The sequence below is a fragment of the Pelophylax lessonae genome (genome assembly GCF_965119305.1).
Source record: "Pelophylax lessonae genome assembly, chromosome: 6".
Classification (NCBI taxonomy): domain Eukaryota; kingdom Metazoa; phylum Chordata; class Amphibia; order Anura; family Ranidae; genus Pelophylax; species Pelophylax lessonae.
The window spans coordinates 84,756,122-84,781,077 of record NC_138773.1 but is presented as its reverse complement, the minus strand read 5'-3'; the positions used below and the strand labels follow the sequence as shown (position 1 = coordinate 84,781,077).

At 44.1% G+C, this 24,956-nt stretch overlaps 1 protein-coding gene across 1 annotated transcript in view; it reads left to right on the top strand.

Annotated features, from left to right (window-relative positions):
• The window catches only part of LOC309559086 (lysine-specific demethylase 8-like), a 32,696-nt gene extending 10,186 nt beyond the window's left edge, over nt 1-22,510 (top strand). Inside the window, exons 5-9 of the mRNA XM_082262221.1 lie at nt 4,775-4,907; nt 6,939-6,983; nt 19,409-19,558; nt 22,058-22,150; nt 22,238-22,510. Coding sequence (XP_082118347.1) covers nt 4,775-4,907; nt 6,939-6,983; nt 19,409-19,558; nt 22,058-22,150; nt 22,238-22,402 — 586 coding nt within the window. The 3' untranslated portion in view covers nt 22,403-22,510. The remainder of the gene's footprint in view (nt 1-4,774; nt 4,908-6,938; nt 6,984-19,408; nt 19,559-22,057; nt 22,151-22,237) is intronic.
• The last annotated feature ends 2,446 nt before the right edge of the window (nt 22,511-24,956 follow it).

The following is a 24,956-nucleotide window of genomic DNA, read 5'->3' as shown; positions in this document are numbered from 1 at the left end:
GGTGCTTCCAGCACCTTAGGGGTTTTCCCTTTGCAATGTTTTACACTTTTTATGGGGCCCCCCTGGTAACTCATGGAGTCTTTAGAGCACATCTCCCCATCTGATCCCCTCCCTGAGGCTGCGGTCTCCTCCGGGTCCCAACCATCCATCGATGCACTGACGGCAGTCCTGGAGTCCTTTGTGTCCCAGGTGGAGGTGGCTTTCGGGCGACGGGCTAGCAAAAAGGAACCCCTGCCTCATTTTTCTCATCAGATCCTGAATCTAATTTTACTGCCGTGGGCGTGGGTCACCCTGCTGGGTCTGCAACCACGTGCCCGGAGTCCTCTGATAGTGAGGATGATTGCTCCACATCTGCAAGTGCACACGAAAAGGCGCTGGTGGAGGCACTGATTGTATCTGTGCGTGAGAACTTGAAGATGGAGGATGCAGCTGCGATGGAGGCACAGGTTCCCTTTAGCACTCATAAGCCATCCAGAGTGGCAAAGGTGTTTCCTTTCCCTGCCTATTTTGACAGAATTGTCGCTAAAGAGCGGGACGCCCAAAGCCTCCCCTTGGGGTCCCTAAGCGATTTGCTAGTCCCTTGTTAAGAAGTGGACTGTTCTACTGGTGGTGGACGTTCTGGTTTCCAAATTGAACAAGGCAATTATGATTCCAGTTGAAGAGTCCCCAGCCTTTAAGGATCCGGCTGACAGGAAGGCGGAGGCTGTGGCCCGCAAGATGTACACTCTGGCTGGTTCAGCACTGAGTCCAGTATTCACCCTTGCCCTGGTGTCGCAAACTCTGACAGAGTGGGCTAAGCTTTTACGCCGTGACCTGGAGGGAGAACAACTCCCCCCTGCCTTTGCTGAGCTGGCAGACAAGCTGGTCAAGGGGCTGCAGTTTCTCTGTGATACCTCTTTGGATGCGGCTCCGCTAGTGGCTCGGCTCTCTGTTTCGGTAGTGGTCCTTCGGCATGTCTTTTGGCTCAAATGCTGGTCTGCGGACCAGACTTGTAAAAAGGCCTTGACTGATCTTCCCTTTCAAGGAGATTGCCCGTTTGTAGCTACCCTTATTTAGGGTCTCACAGGGGGAAAGAGTAGCTTTTCTTCCGCAGGCTACTAAGGGCAAGGAAGCTCGTCGTAGATGTGGGCCTTCCTTCTTGGCTCATTAGAAGATTTTTCGTCCCTCAGGGTCGACTGACAAGGGCTCGAAGCCTTTCAGAGCCTCCTCTGGAGGATCCAAACAAACCTGGCCTGGCAAGCCGAGAGCGGGGTTCTCCAGACCCACAGACAAGGCCCCTTCAGCATGAAAGGTGCGCCCCCACCCGTATGGGGGGTGGGGGGATGTCTTCACTGGTTCCTGGAGCCGTGGACTTCCCTGGTACAAGACAAGTGGGTCCACAAAGTAATTCGGTCCGACTAAAAGATTGAGTTTCGCTCTTGACCCCCAGCAAGGTTCTTTTCAAGGTGATTGTCCCGATTCTGACTTTGGAAAGTTTTCAGGGTTTTTACTCAAACCTGCTTACAATTCCGAGGCAGGAAGGCAAGGTGCGTCCAATCCTGGAACTCAAGGGGCTGAACTGCTTTGTGCATGTGCAGAAGTTCAGAATGGAGTCCATTTGCACTGGTGATTTTCTTGCCTCTATCGAAATCAAGGATGCTTACCTTCACATTGCAATATGTCCGGTCACCAGTGCTTCCTCCGCTTTTCCGCGGAAGAGGAGTATTATCAGTTTGCGGTGTTATGCTTCGGTCTCGCCTCTGCTTCTCGGGTCTTCACAAAAGTGTTAGCCCCTGTGCTAGCTTTGTTACGACAATGGGGAATTGCAGTACTGGGCTACTTGGACGACCTCCTTCTGTGAGCGGAGTCTCTTACTGCTCTGGTGCACAACCTGGAAATCACCATATGAACTCTGCGGGAGGTCAGCTGGATTCTGAATTTTCAGAAGTCTGCTCTGGTTCCGTCCAAAAAGCAGGACTATCAGGGTCTAACTCTGGACTCAGTCTTGGCCAGAGTGCTCCTTCCACTGGACAAACTCCAGAAATTGCAGGCTGACATTCTTCTCCTGCTGTCCAGTAGATGGTCATCCCTCTGGACTTGCATGCGGATGCTGGGCCTGATAGTGTCTACCTTTTTGAGGTGGTCATGTTTGCACAGTTCCATACAAACTCCCTGCAAAGGGAAACTCTGGCCAAATGGGACACGACTCCGCAGTCTCTAGACAAAAAATCAGATCCGGCCGAGCCGGGGAACAAAGGAGTCCCTGATATGGTGGCTTCAGTCTCCAGCGCATCGCCTAGGAAAATCCTTCCTCCCCTTGTATTGGACAGTGATCACCACGGATGCCATCCTGTCTGACTGGGGAGGCGTCCTTGGCAAACATTCTGCTCGGGATCTGAACACTGGAAAAGTCCAGACTACCGATCAATGTATTGGAACTCCGAACAGTCAGACTCTGTCTGGACCATTGGACGGATCATCTTCAGGGATGTCCAGTGCGCATTCAATAAGACAAAGCCGCGGCCGTAGCTTATGTCAATCACCAGGGGCACAAGAAGTGTCCTTGCCGCTCTGGCGGCAGCCAGCATTCTAAGGTGGGCAGAGAGGTTCTTTCCAGCCCTCTTTGCCGTACACATTCCCCAAGTGGAAAACTGGTAGGCGAATTACCTCAGTCCGCAGGCGTTGGACTAAGGGGAGTGGTCCCTTCATCCGGAGGTGTTTCATCAGTTGTGTCTCCGGTCGGGCATTCCCGAGGTGGACCTGTTGGCAACTCAGCTCAACAGAAAGGTGCAGAGGTTTGTGGCTTGATCATGGGATCCTCTGGCAGATGCCACAGATGCGCTGGTGGCCCAGTGGGGTCAGTATCGTCTGATTTATGCCTTCTCTCCTCTTAAGCTTCTGCCAAGACTTCTATGCAGGATCGAGGCAGAATGGATTCAGGTCATCTTGGTGGCTCCGGACTGGCCTCCAAAGGCTTGGTATGCCGATCTGGTGCAGCTGGCCGCCAACGTTCTTTGGAGGCTTTCTCTCAGGGAGGATCTGCTGTCCCAAGGACCAATCCTCCATCCTGCTTTACAGTCGCTGGCTTTCATGGCTTGGCTGTTGAATGCCAGGTGCTGAAGGATGAGAGGTTTATCCAAGTCAGTGATTCCTACACCGTTAAAAGCTGGGAAATCTACTTCTAGGAAGATCTACCATCGTACATGGAAGAGGTACTTTGCGTGGTGTAAGTCTCTTGAAGTTCATCCTCGCTCCTTCTCGGTGGCTTGGATCTTGACCTTCCTTGAACGGGGGGGGGGGTTGAACAGAAATTGGCCTCTTTCAACGACCCTTAGCCACACACTCCCTGGTGTGTACCTTTCTTTAGGGTGTCCGACATTTGGCTCCTCCAGTGCAGTCTCCGTTGCTGCCTTGGGACCTCCGTTTGGTGCTTTCGGTCCTCAGGAAGCCTCCCTCTGGTCCAGTCTTCAATTGGGTCCTAGCACCTGCTTCAGTGTAGAGAAGGGACAGCCTACAATGGATGCCTCTGCAGCCGTTGTTGCTGCTCTATTTTCTCCTCCAAGCTGGCTGCTGGGGAGATCACGACTGGACCAGGACGCCTTTAAATTAGGTAAGTATACACATCCTTCCTTTATAGCAGGGGTCTTCAAACTATGGCCCTCCAGTTGTTCAGGAACTGCGATTCCCATCATGCCTAGTCATGTCTGTGAATGTCAGAGTTTTACAATGCCTCATGGGGTGTGTAATTCCGCAACAGCTGGATGGCAATAGTTTGAGGATCCCTGCTTTATAGGGTAGTTAGTGGAGGGATTAGAATGGGGGTGGAATTAAATTCAATCTTTCTTATCTATTGACCAGATTTTCACTTTAAAGGCGCATGGTACACATTGGAAATCCAGCAAGAGCATAATGGCAGCTGAAGGTGTCCAATGTGCCCCCAAGCCAAAATTACTGAGCAATCTATACAAGACTGGCGATCGCCCCAATTTATAGCCAACGTTTGAAATAAGGTGCACATGGAAAAGCAAAACAAATGGAAGATTTCCCCGCACACTTACCCTCTAGCCTGCAAAAAATAAATAAATAAATTGACCCCAACAATTTACATTAAAAAACAGAGGTTTTAGTTGCACACATTTGCCAATATACTGTATGTGGAAGCTGCACTGCCAGACCAGGCTCCCCTGTAAAGTCCTAACCTTGAATTTGAGAACCTCCAATTAAATTAAACACTTTTTATTTGTCTTAAAGTGGTTTATAAAAAAAACAAAAACAAACATGTCATACTTACCTGCTCTGTGCAGTGGTTTTACCGAGCGGCCCGATCCTCTTCTTCTCGAGTCCCCCCGCCGGCACTCCTCCACGTTAACCAGTGCCTCCAATAGCAAGACGCTTCCGAGCCCTGCTCTATGCATCCATAAGACACATAGAGCCGCGGTTCTGTTCCCCCCCCCCCACTCTCTCCTCATTGGCTCACTAGCTCCCACTGCTGTCTCAGCCAATGAGGAGAGGGATTGCAAGGCTCTCATAGACATTGCTGGATGGAGAGGGTGCTCAGGTGAGTATTAGGGGAGGTTGTAGGGGGGAGTAGAATACAGCAGGTTTTTTACCTTCATGCATAGAATCTATGAAGGTAAAACAATCTTCAGCCTGTACAACCACTTTAATATATATATATATATATATAGTTGCCTCATTGTTCCCATTAAAGATTCAGCTAGATTTGTCTGTAAAGCAGTGTGTGATGAACCAGTTCTAATTGCAGGTTTCCAACAATGCATTTGTTTTAAAACAGCCTGGAATACATGCAGCAAGTGGCTGGATGCCGTACTGTACCTGTGGAGCTGGGATCCAGATACACTGATGCAGAGTGGTCTCAAAAACTGATGACTGTGAATGAGTTTATTAATAGATACATACTGGATCAGGTATTGAATACTACTCAAGCACCATTGCTATCCACAGTTTAATGTCTGCATGGAGATAATCAAAGGCTTAGTGTGCCCCAAACTGTTATTTCTGTTATACATCGGTGCTTGCCAGTAGATTTGTCATCTTCTATTTCCTAGGAACTTGGTTGCTGACATTTCAACAGCAGAGTACCTTTTTCCATTCACTTATGTGTTTAATGATTCCTGTATAACGGAGACTCAGTTGAGAAGTGAAAATTGATCAATCCTGATGTACTGACGGTTCTCGTTTCCTGAGGCCCAAAAATGCCCAAACAGTACAAATTTCCCTTAAATATGACCCCTTTTTGGAAAATATACAGTACAAGGTAATTTAGAAAGAGGTATGTCGAGTTTTTTGACGTTGTCATTTTTTTTAAAATTTCTTTTATACACTGTCACCGGAACAGTAGAGCGTCGTCATATAACTTGTGTGGCAGTGATCAGGGACACTAACTGGTCACTGTATGTTAAAAAAAAAAAAAAAAACATTTTTCATTTATTTTTTTCATTTTTGTTGCATTTTTTCACGATTTTTTTTTTTTTTTTTTTTTTTTTTAGCACACTGGGACCAGAGCAATACAGTGTTACCATGATAAGAAAAATATAGGCAGATTAGACTTCAGTTTTTACTGCATTTATGTGTTTCAGCTAGGGCTGAACGATAGTCGATGTGATATCGACTATCGTTCTGCTGGCATGGGCGATATATCGCTGAAGACACGATATTCAGGCATTAGGCAGGGAGAAGTCGGGACTCAGGGGAGGAGGAGGACTCACAGTGATTACATCCGTCCCACACTTCCCTCCCAGCTCTGCCTCTAGTATCCAGCCGACCATTACTCCGCCCATTGTCTCTCCTGGCTGCATCGGGGGGGGGGGGAATCAGGCTGTAATTTTTTGTAAATAGATTCAATGGAGAGACAATGGGCGGAGCAGGGCGGAGTAATGGTCGGCTGTTGACTAAGAGGCAGAGCTGGGAGGGCTGGAGTGCGGGGCGGATTGCATGGCGGCGGAGAGGCTACAGTGTTTGCAGCAGGAGAGGGGGGAGAGACGTCCGAAGCATGGCGGAGGAGCACCACGGGACAAAGGCTGCTACAGACACTTCACTCAGCCCGCTTCCTCTACACTCCGGCTCCGACACAAGGCTCGGGCTGTCCGGGCGGGAGAAGTTCTACCAGTGTGGTGGATCCCCTGGCAGAAAGCTGAGCTCTGCTAACTGATCCCTCCTCTGGAGACTGTCTGAGAGAAATATCGCAATATATATAGTTAAAAACGAAATATCGCAATATACTTTTTTCCCCAATATCGTGCAGCCCTAGTTTCAGCTTACCCGCTATTGTCTTTCTACATACAGGCATAGAGGTTGTGCATCAGGGCCCCAGCTGATTAAAATGCTCTTGTTGCCTGTAATCTCTCAATGTGTAGGCAAAGTTTTTGCAATCGCAGGCATTTTACGCCTTTCATATTTGTCAATGATGCATCTACCCCATATAACACCTGTTTCGGTTACATAGATTTTACCCTCACCTTAGGGATATTTCCTCTCTGATCCTGTTGTCTCTAGGTGTGGCAAATTCTCCCTAGTAAGGCCAAAGACAGTAAAAAAAACCCCAAAAGATGTTATAAACCTTCCCAGCTCCCACTTTGTTTAAATACTAGAAAAAATGCCCTGGCTGGGGTTGCACTGTCTGTTAGATGTGTTGCATGAAAAACAACCTTCTGTATGACTTTAAACTTAATTAGGTTGCAGTGGATGGGCTTTATGATTTTGGCATAACTACTTTTGCTGGATGACGTTAGAAGAACAGTAACTGACTAGTAACCTGGAGATGCTCTTAACTGATATTGACAGGGCCACTTTAGACAAATCTAGGAATAATTCAGCTATGTGGAGTGGCTTATTGTTTTAATCTTGAATTATACTGTGTGTGTGTGTATGTATGTATTTATAGTTATATTTATTATTATTATTTTTTTTTTTTTACTATTTTCTGTTTGATTTTAAAGCCAGCTTGCATGGGATATCTGGCCCAACATCAGCTGTTTGATCAGGTAAGGAGAGATTACAGGGTTCAGTTATGTTGTGTTAATAATAAATAATGGGTTAAATAATTTTATCAAGCATTACACACTGAGCAGTGTCAAACTGATGTAAACTAATGTCAGGAATTTTGAAGTGAACCTAACTTGGCTTAAACATTTCTAAGACACCAATAGTTTTAAACTAAAGACAACATATAGTGGTAACAAGTATATATATTAGGCCCCTTTCACACATGGTAGTCCGTCGGCGGACTCTGTTTTTCTCAGCGGGGGATCGATCTGCCGATTCCCCCGCTGAGCAGGTGGATGACAGCTGTGTCTCCGCGCTGTGTGCGGAGACAGAGCTGTCAGGTCCCCATTCTTCTCTATGGGGGAATCAGATGAGAACGGACCGTCTGTCCGTTCTCATCCGATCCGATCCACCAGACGGATGGAAAAAAGGGTTTCCATCCGTCCGGATTTGACGGATCGGATGTCAGCAGACATGTCTCCGCTGACATCGGATGCCCCATAGAAATGCAAGGGGCATCCGTTCAGATCCGCCTGAAAAACAGACAGGCGGATCTGAAAGGTCCGCTTGTGTGAAAGGGGCCTTAGTCTTTAAGTGCCGGTTCACATTTGTGTGATTGCGGAGATCGCATGTAATTCGGAGCACATTGCTCCTAAATTACATGCGATCTCATGTGCTTTGCGAATGTATGGCTGAATTCGCACTGCATCTGCAATAAACATGCACATGAGGCTTTTTTTCATCCGCAGCAGAATCGGATCGCATAGTGGTTTACACTAGTGCGATCCGATTCTGTGCGAACTTGCAGATCGCACTGCGATATGCGATCGCAACCGGGGTTGTCGTTAACTTTTAATTGACACCCCCTGCATATCGCATATGGCAGTGTGAACTGCCAGAGGGTGCGGATGCGATGCGGGATCATGCTGCATATTCTCAGCGTTCCCACATCGCACAAATGTGAACCGAGACTTAATCAATCCCTGTGTATATCCTTGTTTTCTAGGCCTGGACTGTAAATGTGAATGTAACTTCTTCCCAAGTCAAGATGAGGCTCCATCATTCCCAGTGCTAAAACCCCACCCTGGCATTTAAAAGCTGAATGACAAAGTTGTGGTTTAGCACCAGGAGGCACAAAGGTTAAATTCAACCAGAAGACATGTGGCTATTTTAAAGTGATCATGCCATGAGAGACGTTTGGGGCAGTAGCTTGTCTCCTTTACAAAATGCTTTTTGCCTAGCATCAGTAATTTTAAGTCACCGATCCAGAACTAGCATGTTGTAAATGAGTGTCCGAAAAATGTCAGAACTCTTTATCTCTATACCTGTTCTAGGCCAATGACTCGCAGAGGCTGATTTCCCAAGGCTAGGTTCACATCTATGTGCTGCAGTAATGCTTGAATGGGATGCCTGTCTGCTGCACCAAAGTCGCACTAAAAAAGTCCATGTAAATATTTTTCTCTAACACAACTCAACACAATGCACGGTAATGCATTATCATGCGTTGTGGTATGCCGCAAGGCACGTACCTTGGGTACCAGGGAGCCGGGGACCAATGCAAACCGTCACATCAGAAGCATTGTTCAGAGTGGGAGGATCTTCTGTTCTCCGATCTCTTCTGTGATGTAAATAAGCGGAAGCGATGAGGATTTTGTCACTTCGGTTTTTGGTTTGTTTGTTTTCTATCTGTTACTGGCTAGTAAAGCAGCTGATCAAACTGATCTCAGTTTGATCGGGTGCTTTTGAGGGCAGAGGAGAGATCTTGGGTCTAATAGACCCCCATATTTGTCCATGAAGAGTACCTGTCTGCATATACTATCACAAGACATGTTGTTCTTCCCCTATTCTACGAATAGTAATTAAGATTTATAAAAAAAAGAGACATTGTAAAAAAATAAATACATCTAAAGAAAAATAGTTTGAAGAGCCCCCATGCCCCTGTGCTCAAATGCAAATGTGCAGGTAGGTCTGGTATGCATATGTTAACAGTGATTGCACAAAACGTGAGGTATCACTGCAAACATCAGAGTAAGAGTAATAATTCTAGTTTCAGACCTCCTGTTTGGCTCTAAACTGGTAATCTGTGAAGGCATTTAAACTGTCACCTATGGAAAATTTTATGTACCATAGTTTGCTGACAAGTGTGACGTGTTGGGTATCTATTTACGTGGGCTTACAGCATCTTTTTTTTATTTTACAAAAAAAAAAAGAAAAGAAAAAATTGAGGGTTCTATTGTGTTTACTAAAAACCATTAAAGTGTATTTTTTCCTAAAAATTTGCATTTGATAAATGGCTGCTCGAATATCGTGTGGCGTAAAAAATTTAAACAGCCCTCGTTTTATTCTCCACGGAGTCTGCTTTCATAAAATATATAATGTTTGTGAGTTCTAAGTAATTTTCTAGCAGAAAAATTCAGATTTTTACATGTATGTGAGAAATGTCAGAATTGCCCTGGGCTGAAAGTGGTCAAGAAAGTTCACTAAAAAAAACTATGTGAAGATTCTTTCAATCATCCAATCATGTGAAAAGAAAATCCCTGTTTACTTATTTCATCTGCACATGACTGGATAATTGAAGTGAATCTTCATACAATTTACCATGTTAACTGTAAACATTCTCAAATCAGCCAGGCAACTAGCATTTTCATTAGAAAAAAAAAAGGTCAGCAGTAGTAGCCTTCATCCTTTTTTTTTTTTTTTTTTTTTATAAAATGGTACTAAGGCCTCATGCACATGGAGTGTTTTTACAGCCGCTGTAAGTAGCGCCAGGCGTTTTTTTTGCAGCTTAAAAATGCCCCTCCATGTTATTCTATGGCCTCATGCACACACAGACGTTTTTGAGCTGTAAGTGGCCTAGGCGTTTTTAAGCTGCAAGAAGAACCCACGGCCTGCGCGTTCTGAGGACCAGCGTTACAGCTGTAAAAAACGTCTGACGCTGAATAACATTGCTATAACGTGGCTTAACGTGTGTTAAGCCACGTTATACGTTTTTTCTTCCATTCTAAATCAATGGTTCCCTATGGGAGCCTATTGATTTGAATGGAAGGCGCACCGCAAGTCGGATCAGGATGATCCGACTTGCGCTGTGAGAATCTTGAGGGGGAGCTCCATGCCAAAATGGGAAAAAACGGCGTGGGGTCCCCCCCCCAAAATCCATACCAGACCCTTATCCGAGCATGCAGCCCGGCAGGCCAGGAAAGGGGAGGGGACGAGCGAGCGGCCCCACCCCCCCTGGACCACACCAGGCCACATGCCCTCAACAAGGGGGGTGTTGGTGCTTTGGGGCAGGGGAGCTCTGGACCCCCCACCCCAAAGCACCTTGTCCCATGTTGATGAGGACAAGGGCCTCATCCCCACAACCCTGGCCGGTGGTTGTGGGGGTCTGCGGGCAGGGGGCTTCTTGGTATCTGGAAGCCCCCTTAAACAAGGGCCCCCCCCCCCAGATCCTGGACCCCCTCCCTATGTGAATGGGTATAGGGTACACTGTACCCCTACTCTACCCTACCCATTCACCCCATAAAAGTGGGGTCGTTATGTAAATAACGACAGGAGACGTTTTGGAAAGTTTATTAAAAATCTTCATCCGGTCTTCTCCCCCTCCGCTCTTCTGTTTTTTTGCTGTCCGCTCTTCTGCTCTTTTGCCCTTGGCTCTTCTTCTTTCTCCGGTCCTCCTCAGATGATGTCTCAGGTGATTATGCCGGTCTCCGGTCTCTGCAGCTTGTTATATAGCTATTAGGGGTGTGACCTCTCGATGACGTCACCGGGAGGCCCCGCCCCTTATGTTACAGACAACATCATCTGTGACATAAGGGGGTGGGGTCTCCAGATGACGTCATCGGGCGGCCACGCCCCTAATGGCTATATAACAAGCTGCAGAGACCGGAGACCGGGATAATCACCGGAGACATCATCTGAGGAGGATCGGAGAAAGAAGAAGAGCCAAGGGCAAAAGAGCGGACAGCAAAAGAGCAGAAGAGCTGAGGGGGAGAAGAGCGGGGGAGGGGGAGAAGAGCGGGGGGGGGGGAGAAGACCGGATGAAGATTTTTAATAAACTTTCCAAAACGTCTCCTGTCGTTATTTACATACACTGCCTTTTTTTGTGGTGAATGGGTAGGGGTACGGTACCCTATACCCATTCACATAGGGAGGGGGTCCAGGATCTGGGGGCCCCCTTGTTCAAGGGGGCTTCCAGATACCGAGAAGCCCCCTGCCCGCAGACCCCCACAACCACTAGCCAGGGTTGTGGGGAAGAGGCCCTTGTCCTCATCAACATGGGGGCAAGGTGCTTTGGGGTGTTGAGGGCATGTGGCCTGGTGTGATCCGGGGGGGGGGGGGGGTGCGCTCGCTCGTCCCCTCCCCCTTCCTGGCGTGCCGGGCTGCATGTTCGGATAAGGGTCTGGTATGGATTTTGGGGGGGACCCCCAAGTCGTTTTTTCCCATTTTGGCGTGGAGTTCCCCCTCAAGATTCTCACAGCGCAAATCATCCTGATCCGACTTGCGGTGCGCCTTCCATTCAAATCAATAGGCTCCCATAGGGAACCATTGATTTTGAATGGAGGCAGAGAAAACGCTGCTAAAATCGACTTGGCAAAACGTGCAATAACGCAAAATGGAAAAAGCTACTGAAAGCACGTTTTTACAGCTGCTTTTTCCCGGCGTCCGAACTAGCTTTGCAGCACGTTTTTTCTAACGCCACGTGTGCATGAGGCCTAATTGTTCGTAGTGAGCATTTTGGAACAAGTAAGCTTTGTGTATTTAGAAACCATACCTTTCCTGAACGATAAATTGCTTCATAAATTAACTCTTGGACCATCCAATGCTAGTAAATAGCCACAATAAAATATACTTATGTTGCTTTCTAATCAATATATCTAACCACACACATTATTAATATATTTTAAAAAGTGTTTTATATTTTCTACTGCATTATATAATTGCACATTTAATTAGTTTTATGGTGGTTTGATTAACCTCTTATATCCTTCTACAGAACATTATAAAGGATGTTTATCTGCTATGTTACAGGGATTTATAGCACCCTTCAAGGATCATGGCTGGCCATACATTTTACAATTTTCCTTTAGATCTCCCAAAACTATATACTATGAGATCATACCTTTTAAAACTTTCCATTTTTTATGCAATCTGCAAGGCCCTTACGCCTACATAGTTGAAGGTAAATCTAAAGGAAATGTAATAAGAAAAGTGCATAATATATGGCCAGCCTTTGTACCTGTTCACAATGTCCTTACAGTAAACCGGAGTGGTTTAGTTTGCTGGCAGCTGTTAGTTTAGGCTACAGTGAGCCACGGTGAGAGTGCAGTGTGATTGTGCGTTTCAGTGCATCACATCATCATTCTCTCTTTTTTTTTTCTTTGTCAACTCTATTTGAAGTGCACAAAAAGAGATTTTATCTGTGCCAAGCTGAGCAGTGCAGTGCATAGCGCTGCTGTGCAGTGACATGTGGTGCTTTCCTATGCGCTTTGATAAAATGCTGTATGTCTGCATTTTATCACAACACACAGCACCCAACCTCCAGGCTGCATTGCAGTGTAAAGCAGTGACAGGCTACTATGTGTGAATGGGCCTTTATACATGCCTCTCTATGCTCCTGCCACATCCAAATTGTGTGGCCCACAGGGTATGCACAGCTGCCCTGTAAACTCTCCTGGCTGGCCAAATACTTCTCCACGTACATGTAAAAAATACCATTCTTCCCTATAGAGAAGTCTATGGTTGGCATGATAGATGCCAGTAAGCACTCTGCAACTATATCTCACTAAAGCTGGGTATACTGAAGTAGAATTTCCAACAAAAAATTCATTAAAAAATTAGTACAAAAGTTCTCAGTACATTCCACGACTTGATGTATGTGGCTCAAAAATATTTGAAAATGTTATTTGTTTTTAACATTTGAATTCAGAACTAATAGACTTTCACAAGCGAAAACTTTTGAACTGTTAGAAATAAGTTTGTTTAAGAAAATTTTGCTATCCTGCTCCTTCGAACGTTGTCACTGTGGTCGAAAATGTACATCACTTTGACTCCACTAGAAAATCAAACAAACATTCTAAAAATGAAAAATTGTGAACTAAATTTGTCTAGAAATTCTGAATGGACCCTGAACACACTGCTATACACCCTTTCTAGCAAACTTTGCGCACAAAACAGGGATTTTTAGTTCACTTTCATGGCAATACATGCCTAAAGCGGTTGTAAACCCTATAAAAAAAAAATTAAAAAAAAAAAAAACCTGCAAGACAAAGGCATAATGAGCTAGTATGCATCGCATACTAGCCCATTATGTGTAACTTACCTTAGAACGAAGCCCCGACACGGACCCCCGGACATCGCTGCGGGCGTTGCCATGATCCCTCGCCGTGTCTTCCGGGTTCGGCGGCTCCGGCGCGCTGATTGGCCGGAAGACACGGCTCCGGCGCGATGATTGGCCGGAGCCGCGATGACGTCACTCCCGCGCATGCGTGCGGGAGTGATTTTTCCGGCAATCTCCGGCAAACATAATTGAAGGTCCCCCCGGACCTTCAGAGCGCATGCGCCACTCGCGCGAGCGGCTGCATGCACTGTAAATATGTCCTAAACCGTGCCGGTTTAGGAGATATTATTTGTACCTACAGGTAAGCCTTATTATAGGCTTACCTGTAGGTAAAAGTCTCAAAAAGCGGGATACTACCGCTTTAAGCTGGCCAACTGCATCAAAGTAATCCCTCTCTGGTCAGTCCCTACTCTGCTCCTCAAAATGCAAAAGTTTAAGTGGATATAGTGCCAATATGGAGCAAATTGACACAAGTTGTAGAGAGCTACAGGTTTCAAGTCTGTTTAGTGACCTACATTGCAATAAAACAGCGCTCTCCAAACTGTGGCCCTTTTGCTTTAATCTGGCCCTTGGGGCATTATTCTCCCTACCGTTGGCAACAGTGGGGCATAGTTCCTTCCACTGACACCAATGATGGGGCACTATTCTTCCCACTGATACTATTGATAGGGCATTATTCCTCCCATTGATACCAATGATGGGGCACTATTCTTCCCACTGGTGCCAATGTTGGGGAACTATTCCTCCCGCTAATTCCAATGATGTGGCACTATTACTCCCACTGACACCAATGATGGCAAACTATATCTCACACTGATACCAATGATGGGGCATTATTCTTCCCACTGGTGCCAATGTTGGGGAACTATTCCTCCTGCTAATTCCAATGAAGTGGCACTATTACTCCCACTGACACCAATGATGGGAAACTAGATCTCACACTGATACCAATGATGGGGCATTATTCCTCCTAACTAATACAACCCTCAAAATTTCCACTCGCCTGCTTGCATTTGGCAAGTGGAAATAAACTGAGGGGGAGTGTGGAGCCGCACGGGAGGGGGAGCAGGCACTGCTGGCAGTGTTGGGTGTACTGACCGCTCTGCTCACTCCCTTGCATTCCGTTCAATTCCTTGGCAAAAAAAAAAAAATTTAAAACGGACTAGCCCATTGGCCAGACAGGCTGAGCTAAATCCTAGCCTCCGGTCCTAGACTTCACAGCAGGCATTTTTATGGTAAACAGAGCAGAAGCCTTCCCTCGCCCCACCTGTGCAGCCGCTGTCACAATTGGAGCTGGCGATTGGTGATGTGTGCTAGGTATGTGCTGGAAGGGACAGGTAGTGGAGCATTGCTATGGGTGGTAAGCTGTGAACTTCTTCCGCCAAAAACCAGGCTTCCTGTACGCCATTTTTGACTAGTCCTGCGACTGCTGCTGTGAACCAGTCTGACGTCAGGTTTTTGAGAATGTGTTTTGGCAGCCTTCTGATTTCCTGAGCAGCCTTGCCAGACACAGGTAGGGAGACTCTCCACTGTGTGGCCCTCAGCTGTGACTTAGTTATGTTGTCCTGTACTATCTGGAGAGAGACCAGATTAAATGTTCACCTTCCAGAGAGGGCAAGATGGGGGTCTTGTTACAAATAAAGAAGAATGTGGGGTGTGGTGTCTGTGGGTGTGATGTCTGTAATTTTTTAAAGGTATATTTAAAATAGCATTAAAATATTAACTTACAAGGCAGTAATGATGTGTACAGTGCCTTTAGTAGCCAATCATATTTTCCTTATTTTATTTATCACAGTCAGATCAATGAAATACGATTTCTGGTATTAGATTTATTTTTCCTTATTTAGTGTAATTATTACACTGAATAAAGAAAATATTAAAAGAACCAATACCAGAAATTGCCAATCCTATTTCATTGCTCTGACTGTGATAAATAAAATAAGGATGAAATATGATAATTTGCGAGGGCGTGTTTAGGGGCGGGGTAGGGGATGGGTGGGGAAACTGGTGGCGAGTAACTTAAGGCCTGGCTAGTAGCTCAGAACTTGAAATCTTGAGCCCTGCCCTATTACCAATGATGAGGCACTCCCACTGATGTCAGGACATTTTCCTTGCTTTGTGCACTGGTCCAAATCTTTTGGTGTAGGAGGGATTATGGTGTGGGGTTGTTTTTTATGGGTTGGGCTTGGCCCCTTAGTTCCAGTGAAGGGAACTCTTAAGGCGTCAGCATACCAGGACATACCAGGCCTTCTCGTCCAACATCAGTGCCTGACCTCACAAATGCGCTTCTGGAAGAATGGTCAACCTTCCCATAGACACACTCCTAAACCTTGTGGACAGCCTTCCCAAAAGAGTTGAAGCTGTTTTTAGCTGCAAATGGTGGGCCAACTCAATAGTGAACCCTACAGACTAAGACTGGGATGCCAATAACAACTTAAGGACCAGAAAGTTTTACCCCTTAATGACCAGGCCATTTTTGTGCAATTTAGCACTGCGTGAATTTAACTGGTAATTGTGCAGTCATGCAATGCTGTAACCAAACAAAATTTATGTCCTTTTTTCCCCACAAATAGAGCTTTTTTTGGTGGTATTAGATCACCTCTGTGGTTTTTATTTTTTGCGATATAAACAAAAAAGACCGAAAATTTTGAGAAAAAAATAAATTTCTACTTCTTTTTATGAAAAAATATCCAATAAACTAAATTTTTGTCATACATTTAGACCGAAATGTATTTAGCTACATGTCTTTGATTAAAAAAAATTTCAATAAGCGCATATTTATTGGTTTGCGCAAAAGTTATAGCATCTGCAAACTTTGGTGTATATACTGGAATTTACGCATTTACTTTCTGACTGCCTATCTCATTTCTTGAAGTGATAAAATGGCAGGGCAGTACAACCCCCCAAATTACCCCTTTTTGGAAAGTAGACACCCCGAGAAATTTCCTGAGAGGCATGTTGAGCCCATTGAATATTACTTTTTTTTTGTTTGAAAAATGACAATATATATATATATATATATATATATATATTATATATTGTTTCTTTTTCGTTCATTGACAGACACAGCTCCTGATCTTCATAACCATTGGGGTTATACAGCCCGCTACAGGAGTGGGACACTAGGCAGAAAAATAATCTGGCTACTCCTATGGGCAGTCCCAGGGGGTATACTCCCTCTCTCTGCTAGGTACTCAGTTTAGTTACAAGCAATGCCAGAAGAATTACAACTCCACAGAGGGGTGGGTGCTGTGTCTGGGTTCCCATCATGCATCCCCCTTTCATCTGTCCCCCATCCACATCTCCTGGGGTGGGCGCAGGGTGCTAATCTGGCGATGGGGGCCGGGGGTGGGGGAGCGCCGCTGGCGACTGGACAATCGGCTGTTGTACCTGGTAAGGGCTCCTGCCAGGGCCCTCCGTCCTGCCTGGGCCTGTCCTTGTAGCCTAGGGATCCCTCCTGGGTCCCTGGAGGCCTCGTGGTTCCGCCATTTTGCTGTAGTGTGTGTGTGTTTCTATGCACGGCGGCCATGTTTGTGCAGTCCGGTGGCCATTTTGCGGTGGTTTGCCATTGAAAATTGCAGCGGCCATGACAGTGGAGCTCTGTAGACATTGTTTTCGGGTGGTGGGAGCCCCTCCTCATCCTCTGGTGCTGATTCCTGGACCTGTTCACTTCCTAATCGCCTCACTTGGAGTGCAGATTATCCTGGTGGTTGCAGGTGCCTTTTTCTGCTGGGTGGTGAGTCTGCTGGGGTTCTCTCCATCTCTGCTGAGGATCGCTTGGTGCTAGGTGCTTGTGCCTGGCGCTGGTGCTGCCAGCGTGGTGGGGATTTTCCCTTTGCAGTGTTTTACACTTTTTGTGGGGTCCCCCTGGTGACTCATGGAATCTTTAGAGCAAATCTCCCCACCTGATGCCCTCTCTGAGGCTGTGGGGTCCTCCGGGTCCCAACCATTCATCGATGCACTGATTGCAGGCCTGAAGTCCTTTGTGTCCAAGGTGGAGGTGGCTTTCAGGCGACGGGCTAGCAAAAAGCACCCCCCGCCTTCCCCTGCCTTATCTGTCTCATTAGATCCTGAATCTGATTTGGCCTCCCCGGACATGGGTCTCCCTGCTGGGTCTGCAACCATGCGCCCGGAATCCTCTGATAGTGAAGATGATTCCTCCATATCTGCAATCGCGCACGAAAAGGCTCTGGTGGAAACACTGATTGTATCTGTGCTTGAGACCTTGAAGATGAAGGATGCAGCTGCGATGGAGGCACAAGTTCTCTTTGGCGCTCACAAGCCATCCAGAGCGGCAAAGTTGCTTCCTTTCCCTGCCTATTTTGACAAAATTGTCGCTAAAGAGTGGGGACAACCAAGCGCCCCCTTGGTGTCCTTAAACGATTTTCTAGGCATTACCTCTATGAGGAGTCCCTTATTAGGAAGTGGACTGTTCCACCAGTGTTTGACCCTCCGTTTTCCAGATTCCAAAGTTTTATAAAGTGGATGTGTTGGCATCTGCGGATGCTTCTTTTGGCTGCAAAGTTTTTCAGGCTGCTGTTTAGAGGACCTGATCCTCTTTGAGGGTGTATTGTTTTTTTCAGGTGGGCTCCTGTTTTTATGTTTGAGCTCCTGTTGGCTACTGTTTAGCCTTGGGAATTTTTTTGCTGTTACCACCCCTCATGTTTACTACTGCTTTGGGACGTCACAATGGCTATGAAGATCAGGAACTGTGTCCGTCAATGAACGAAAGTGAAAATGGGATTTTTGACTTATCGTAAAATCCATTTCTTTGATGATCATTGACGGACACAGCACCCACACCTCTGCCTTTTCTTTCTCTAGTTTCACAAACATATGAGAGCTGCAAAAAACTCACAATGCCTCTTCGCAAATACCTTGGGGTGTCTACTTTCCGAAAAGGGGTAATTTGGGGGGCGGGTTTGTGCTATCTTGGCATTTCAAGGCCTCCGAAACTGTGATAGGTAGTAAGGAGTGAAATCAATAATTTACGCCCTTAGAAAGCCTGAATTGGTTTTTGCTGTCCTGTACGCGGCTAGACTGCCAAAAAGTCTCACGTGGTATCTCTGTACTCAGGAGAAGCAGCAGAATGTATTTTGGGGTGTAATTACACATATACTCATCACATGTGTGAGCAATATATCATTTAGTGACAAATTAGTGTAAAAAACAAAATTGTAATTTTCCCCAAACTTGTGTCAAAATATAAAATACGAAGAAAGTGGGCAATCTGACGCTGTCCTGGATTGATGCTAACTAATGTTAACGCTAACTGATGTTACCTGTGACACTAATACAGTGATCAGAAAAAAGATCTGTACACTATAGTAGTGACACTGTGACAGAGCAATGAAGGGGTTAACTGGGGGTGATCAGGGGGTTACATTTTTATTAGGGGATATATGGCGGGTACCCTAAACGTATCTGGGACTGCCGATAACTACCACTAACTGCCTCTCACGAACTTGCGTCACAAGTGACACTAATACAGTGATCAGTAAATTATCTGTATACTGTGTCTAGTAACACAGTGAAAGGGTTAACTGGGGGTGGCAAATGTGCCTATGTGTACTGGTGTCAGTGTAATGCTTGTGTACTCACTGTCTGATGCTCTCTTCTCTCACGCTGGAACCAAAAAGGGCTCTAGGAGAGAAGATTGCATAATTTTTCTATGCCTCTGTTTACATTACACAGGCACAGGACGTTCTGCAAATTGTCAAAACTGATCACCAGATCCAGGCCAAAAATCATTGGCCTGGACCTGATGACTGATCGGTTCTAAACCGAATCAGCACATCGCGGGGGAGAAGCGCGCGCCCCCTAGCCCCACGCGAGACCGACGTACAGTTACGTTGGTTCCTGCAGCCAAGCCACCTTGCCACAGTAAAACTGTGGCGGGTGGTCGGCAGCTGATTAAAGTTCATGTTTGTGTAAAGGCAGGCATCCCAATACTTTTGGTAATATAGTGTATGTGGTTTGGATTCTAAAATAGAAGTAGGAAAATATATCCATTGTAGTATGCAAGGTGTTGGCATTTGTGTGGTTACCACAAACATTTACACTGATATCTTGTGTTTCCGTTGTTGGAAGATACATGAACTGAAGGAGGATATTGGTGTACCTGAATATTGTTGCCTGGGTGAAGGAGATGAAGATGACATCACTATTAATGCTTGGTTTGGACCAGCTGGAACAGTGTCCCCTCTTCATCAAGACCCTCAGCAGAATTTTCTAGCCCAGGTCAGTGCCGAGAGGGCCATCAATAGCTCGAACCTGCTGAATTTGCTGAAATTTTAGTTTGGCCAGCTTAAGGCTAATTTTTTCATATCAGCTGCTCATTTCAATCTGTTTGATAATCTGCCCTACTATAAATTTCTTACTGTATATCCAACCAGGTTTACCTTCTGGCATTCATACATACTTACATAAGACATTACATACATATGGCTATTTTTATGACCCTGGTTGTCTAACATTTTACCACATAAGACTCTTATTTCTACATCTTACAAAAAGTATATGTGCACTAGAGCTTAAAATAACAGCATGAATATTCCAAAACTTCATATAGTCCAGATGGGGACAGACAGTTGGAAATATGAATAAAATATGTTTTCCACTTGCACAACCTATTAAAGCAAAACTGTGCACATTTTATAGCAGACTGCAGGCAAACAGACTATTAGCGCAGAAGAGACAAGCAATGTCTCTGCTGCAATAAAATACGCCTATCTTCCTACTCTTCTGCGGTATGTAAACAGAGCTCCAATTGTACAGCCCAGCTTACATCACTGTCATGGTCTGTGTGCCGAAATGACTGACTGCGTGCGCAGATGTTAAGTCATCCTGCACCAGCCAATGGAAATGCCCAAAGACTGGCACCTGTGGAGAAGCTGCTTGTGATGGACCCATACTGTTAGAGAGGAGATATGTTTTTAGTTCTGCTTTAAAGTGGAACTAAAGTCCCATTTTTGAAAGCTGAGAGTCAACAAGCTCCTTTTTGCAGAAAAAACATGCAATGTCTCTTCTGCAATAAAAAGTTTACATTTCAGCACAGTGCCTGTGTCCTGGGATGCCTGCAATCCTGTGCATGAGCAAGAGTGATCTCATCCTGTGCCAGCTGATAAGAATAACTGCAGCCTGGCATGCCATTGAAAGGAGGTAAGTATCACAGCATTTAATTCTGCTTTCAGTATAACACCTAAATCTCTATTTGAAAGAGGATCACCTGTATCCTAAACGCTATTATTACTTTAGGGTTTGTTTAATGTTCTAAAACGTGTTGAAGGATTGGTTACCTTCTTAAGAATGTTGCATTCTTTTATTTTGAGATAAGCAGTCAATGTTTAATAGACCACAGAGGCACAATAATCCATATAGTTTACATATTGCGTTTCGCAGTTTATACTGGATATGATCTAATCTAGATGAGTGTACTGTATATTCATTTTTGTGTAAACCAGGATTTGTAGATATTGGAGAGCATCTCCCTGCCATGGTGTTTATGGCTCTTCAAATACAACTTAGGACTCATACAGCCTCAGAGTTGGAAACCGTTATGGCTTGAGCCACTTGTGTCAATAAGTGTATGTAAAGCGTAACAATGAAAGACGCTTATTTTGCTCTCTTTTTGTCCATTAAATAAATATTTGAAAGTATTTTGTTATATCGGTTTGATAAGTGCAAGAAAATCCTGTCAGAAATTTAGAGCTGTACTGTTTACTCTGCCTATATTATATTAAGCCCTGAAATAAATATGGGGTGGTTTAGGACCTCCCCTATTTATTATAAACATGTATTGTCCTTCATATGTTATGGGTAATGGGGGAATAGTTTAGTGAAAGATAACAGCTGACACCAATCCTTTCATTTCAGTCCAGGGAAATGAGGTGTACTGCATAGTTTTTTTTTTTTTTTAATTTTGCCGTTTATACGCTTTAAATGTTCTGAAACATGATCATACGTAAACAATGTATCCTGTAATAATTTCAGATAGTACAGCATGACATGAGGTATTTTTTATTATTTGTGTGTATTCAGCCATTTGGAGCAATAAACTTTTCAGCCCAACATTTTGAATGAAGATTTACTTTAAAGCGTAACTCTACTTTTGTTGAGAAAAAAACATTCCCCTCTGGGTGATCGGTGTACATTGCAGGGATTTTAACAAACTTTGCTGTAGATTCCTACCTTTTGTTATTCTGAAGAAATCATTGTTTGTTCCTCTGTGCGTTAGTTAAATGAGAGTTGTTTCATAATTCTCTATCAGCTGTGGCAGCTGCAGGGCTCTAATGAGGAAATCTGCTGGGCCTGCATCCTTTTAGACGGGCTCCTATTGGGAGTATCTGACCAAAATTACATTTTTGTTGAAGGGGATGCGAGAAATCTGACTTGTATCTTCATTAGACTTCTGGGAAAATTAGTGAGCCAATCACACAAGCAGGAAATTATGTTTCTGGGGTGTGGTCAGTATACATTCTGTGTACAGAACAGCTCCAGGTGGCCATATTGCATTGCAATTTTAGAAAATACAACAGCTGCAGATTGAAAAGGAAAGGTCATTTTTAATAACATTCAATTAGAATATGATTTGTGTCATTATGTTGTTTTTTCGTTATTTCCTATTTTTTTCCCCACAAAAGTGGAGTTACCCTTTTAATTTAAGATATGCTTCAAAATACACACTTACAGTCTGCTTTTTATATGATTATGTATTAGACCTAAATCTTGTGTCTTTAGATTGTAGGAAGAAAGTTTATCCGCTTGTACTCTGTGAGTGAGACAGAACACCTATATCCATTTGATAGTACGCTCCTTCACAACACCAGCCAGGTGAGTCTCCTCTCTCTCTCCTCTGTATGTCTGATGTGATATTGAAATTTTAAGAGTGCCTGACTGTTGCTTTTTACCTTTTAAAAGGTTGATATAGAAAATCCAGACCTGGAGAAGTTTCCTATGTTTAAACAAGCTATCTACCAAGAGTGCATCCTGAATCCTGGACAGATCCTATTCATCCCAGTGAAATGGTGGCATTATGTCCGAGCTTTAGATATCAGCTTTTCTGTCAGTTTTTGGTGGTCTTGATGTTGGAGGTTTTTAATTTTAGCAGTCAAAAACTGACAAAGACTTTCTTCGAATAGGATTGTCATTTTTTGAGAACTTTCGGTACTCTTCAATTTTACATCATTGATGGGTCTTGAGAGCGATAATTAGTATAAAATGGAACACCCTTTTAAATGTAATCTAAGCTCAAAAATGTGTTTGTGTATATATATATATATATATATATATATATATTTTTTTTTTTTTTTAATTGTCTGCATTTTTTTTTTTTTTTACATTAAGCTGTCAGCGAGGAACTCTCTGCTAAATTGAATAGATACTGCATTCGGTAGCTAACACAAAATTCTTAGTGAATTCCACTTTCTCAACTGATTTACAGCAAGTGTTCTTTTACCACATTTTTTGGGCCGTTATTTAACTTAGTGATTTGACCCCATAGTGCCAATATGGGGAAAATAGGCACAGGTTGTAGAAGAGCTACAGATTCAGGTCTGGCCACTGACCTGCACTATGCAATAGAAATAAGATATACCTGTGCTCAAATGCAAATACTTATACATAATAATGTATCAGGTGTTAAAGGGACGTAATCATATATTAATACTAAACATTCTGAACAAACCCTCTGCACACTTCTATATACCCTTTCTAGCAAGCTTTGAAAAAAAAAAAATGTTTAATTCACATATATTGCAACACCTGTTTAAGCTGGCCAACTGCGTCAAATTGATCCCTCTTTTGCCAGGCCCTGCTCTACTATAATTCTACTCTATTCTAACCTACTTTACTGTACTCATCTGCTCTTCTACAATACACTACTTTGTTCCTATTTTACTCTTCTCTACATCTGCTTCATTCCTACTCTTCGCTGCTCTACTCCTATATTGTACTCTACTGCTACTGAACCAAACCCCCTGCATAGTGCTATACACCCTTTCTAGCAAACTTTGCATAAAACAGGGATTTTTAGTTCATATACCATTGCAATGCATGTGCAAGCTGGCCAATGGCATCAATGTAATTCCTTTGTGGCCAGGCCCTACTCTACTCAACTCTATTTAACCCTACTTTACTTTGCTTCTGCTCTATTCTTCTCCTACTATATTCTAGTATACTCCTACTCTACTTCTACTCCACTTTGTTCCTACTTTAGTCTACTCTACGCTAAGTTACTCTGCTCCTACTCTACTCTAGTCTACTGTACTCCTACCCTAGTCTACTTTTACTCCTACTCTAACTCTACTCCACGTAAACTCTACTGTACTGTACTTCTATCCTACTCTACTTCTGCTCCTACTCTTGTTTTCTCTTTCTTCTCATCTCATCTACCCTACTCCATCACTATTCTGAACTGTACACCATTTCTAGCAAATATTGCATAAAAACAGGAATTTTTAGTTCATATTATATTACAAGACTTGTTTAGACTGGCCTGCTGCATGAAAATAATCCCTCTGTGGCCAGGCCCCACTCTAGTCTACTGGATTCCTACTTTAGTATATTCTGGTTCTTTTTATTTATTTAGTTTTACATTTTATTTGATATATATATATATATTTATATATTATTACTATACTCTTAAAGTCTGTGCTACTCTACTGTAGTTTACTCTATTCCTAGGTTTACTCTACTCCAATTCTACGTCTACTCCTATTCCTACTGTACTTCTACGCTAATTCTTTTCTACTTCACTCCTACTGTACTGCTACTCTGCATTACTCTACTTTGCTACTACTCTATTTTACTCTACACTACTCATTTCTACTTTACTGTTCTTCTACTTCTACTCTATTCCTACCTTTTTATATCCAGAAGATGGTTTGTTGTAGACCAAATATGAGAAAAAATATTGATTAGATGGTCCAACTGAAATTATGCTTTTGTGGGCTTGGGTGATCATGGTGATGGATGCTTGTGTCTCATGGAAAATGGGGTAAATTTTTTAGGCACTGAATAAAATGGGGCCTTTGGAGCTTTTTGACGTGCTTACACTCTGGATTACCTCTAGGAGTCAAAAGCTCAACCACATTTGCAGCAAATGTAATTGTTTGCTTCCTGCTGGTGTTTTAAAAATGTAATTTGTTTTAGAGGGTCCTTAAGAAGAAGCTTCATAGCTTTCCTCAATCTGTGTAAAGGCAGCTGATGTGTAATCAACTTCACTGTCAAGTTCACTGTTCGCCATCACCACCTGTTTACCTCCACAAGCTGTTACAAAAGTGTGGTTCTTCCTGAAAGTCAAGGTGCAACTAAATAGTTGGTCTAAACACGGGTGTTATACGTTTGTCAACCATTCTTCTGCACATATTTGTGAACTTGATTGCTCAGTACGGTGACAACAGCATTTAAAGGTCATCCTTGTTCTGCATGCTAAGTCCCATTTCTGGGATCCAGGCTGTAAATAGGGTCCATTTTTTCTTTTTTGTCTTCTTCCTCGACAGTAAATATTCCTACAGTAAATCTGAAGCAACATGATGATGGACAGGTTTCCATTTTCAATGTCAGCCTTGCCCTGCATTCTAAGTCCTAATTACGGGATCCAGGCTGCAGTGGGGTCAGGTTTTTGGCTTATGTGCAA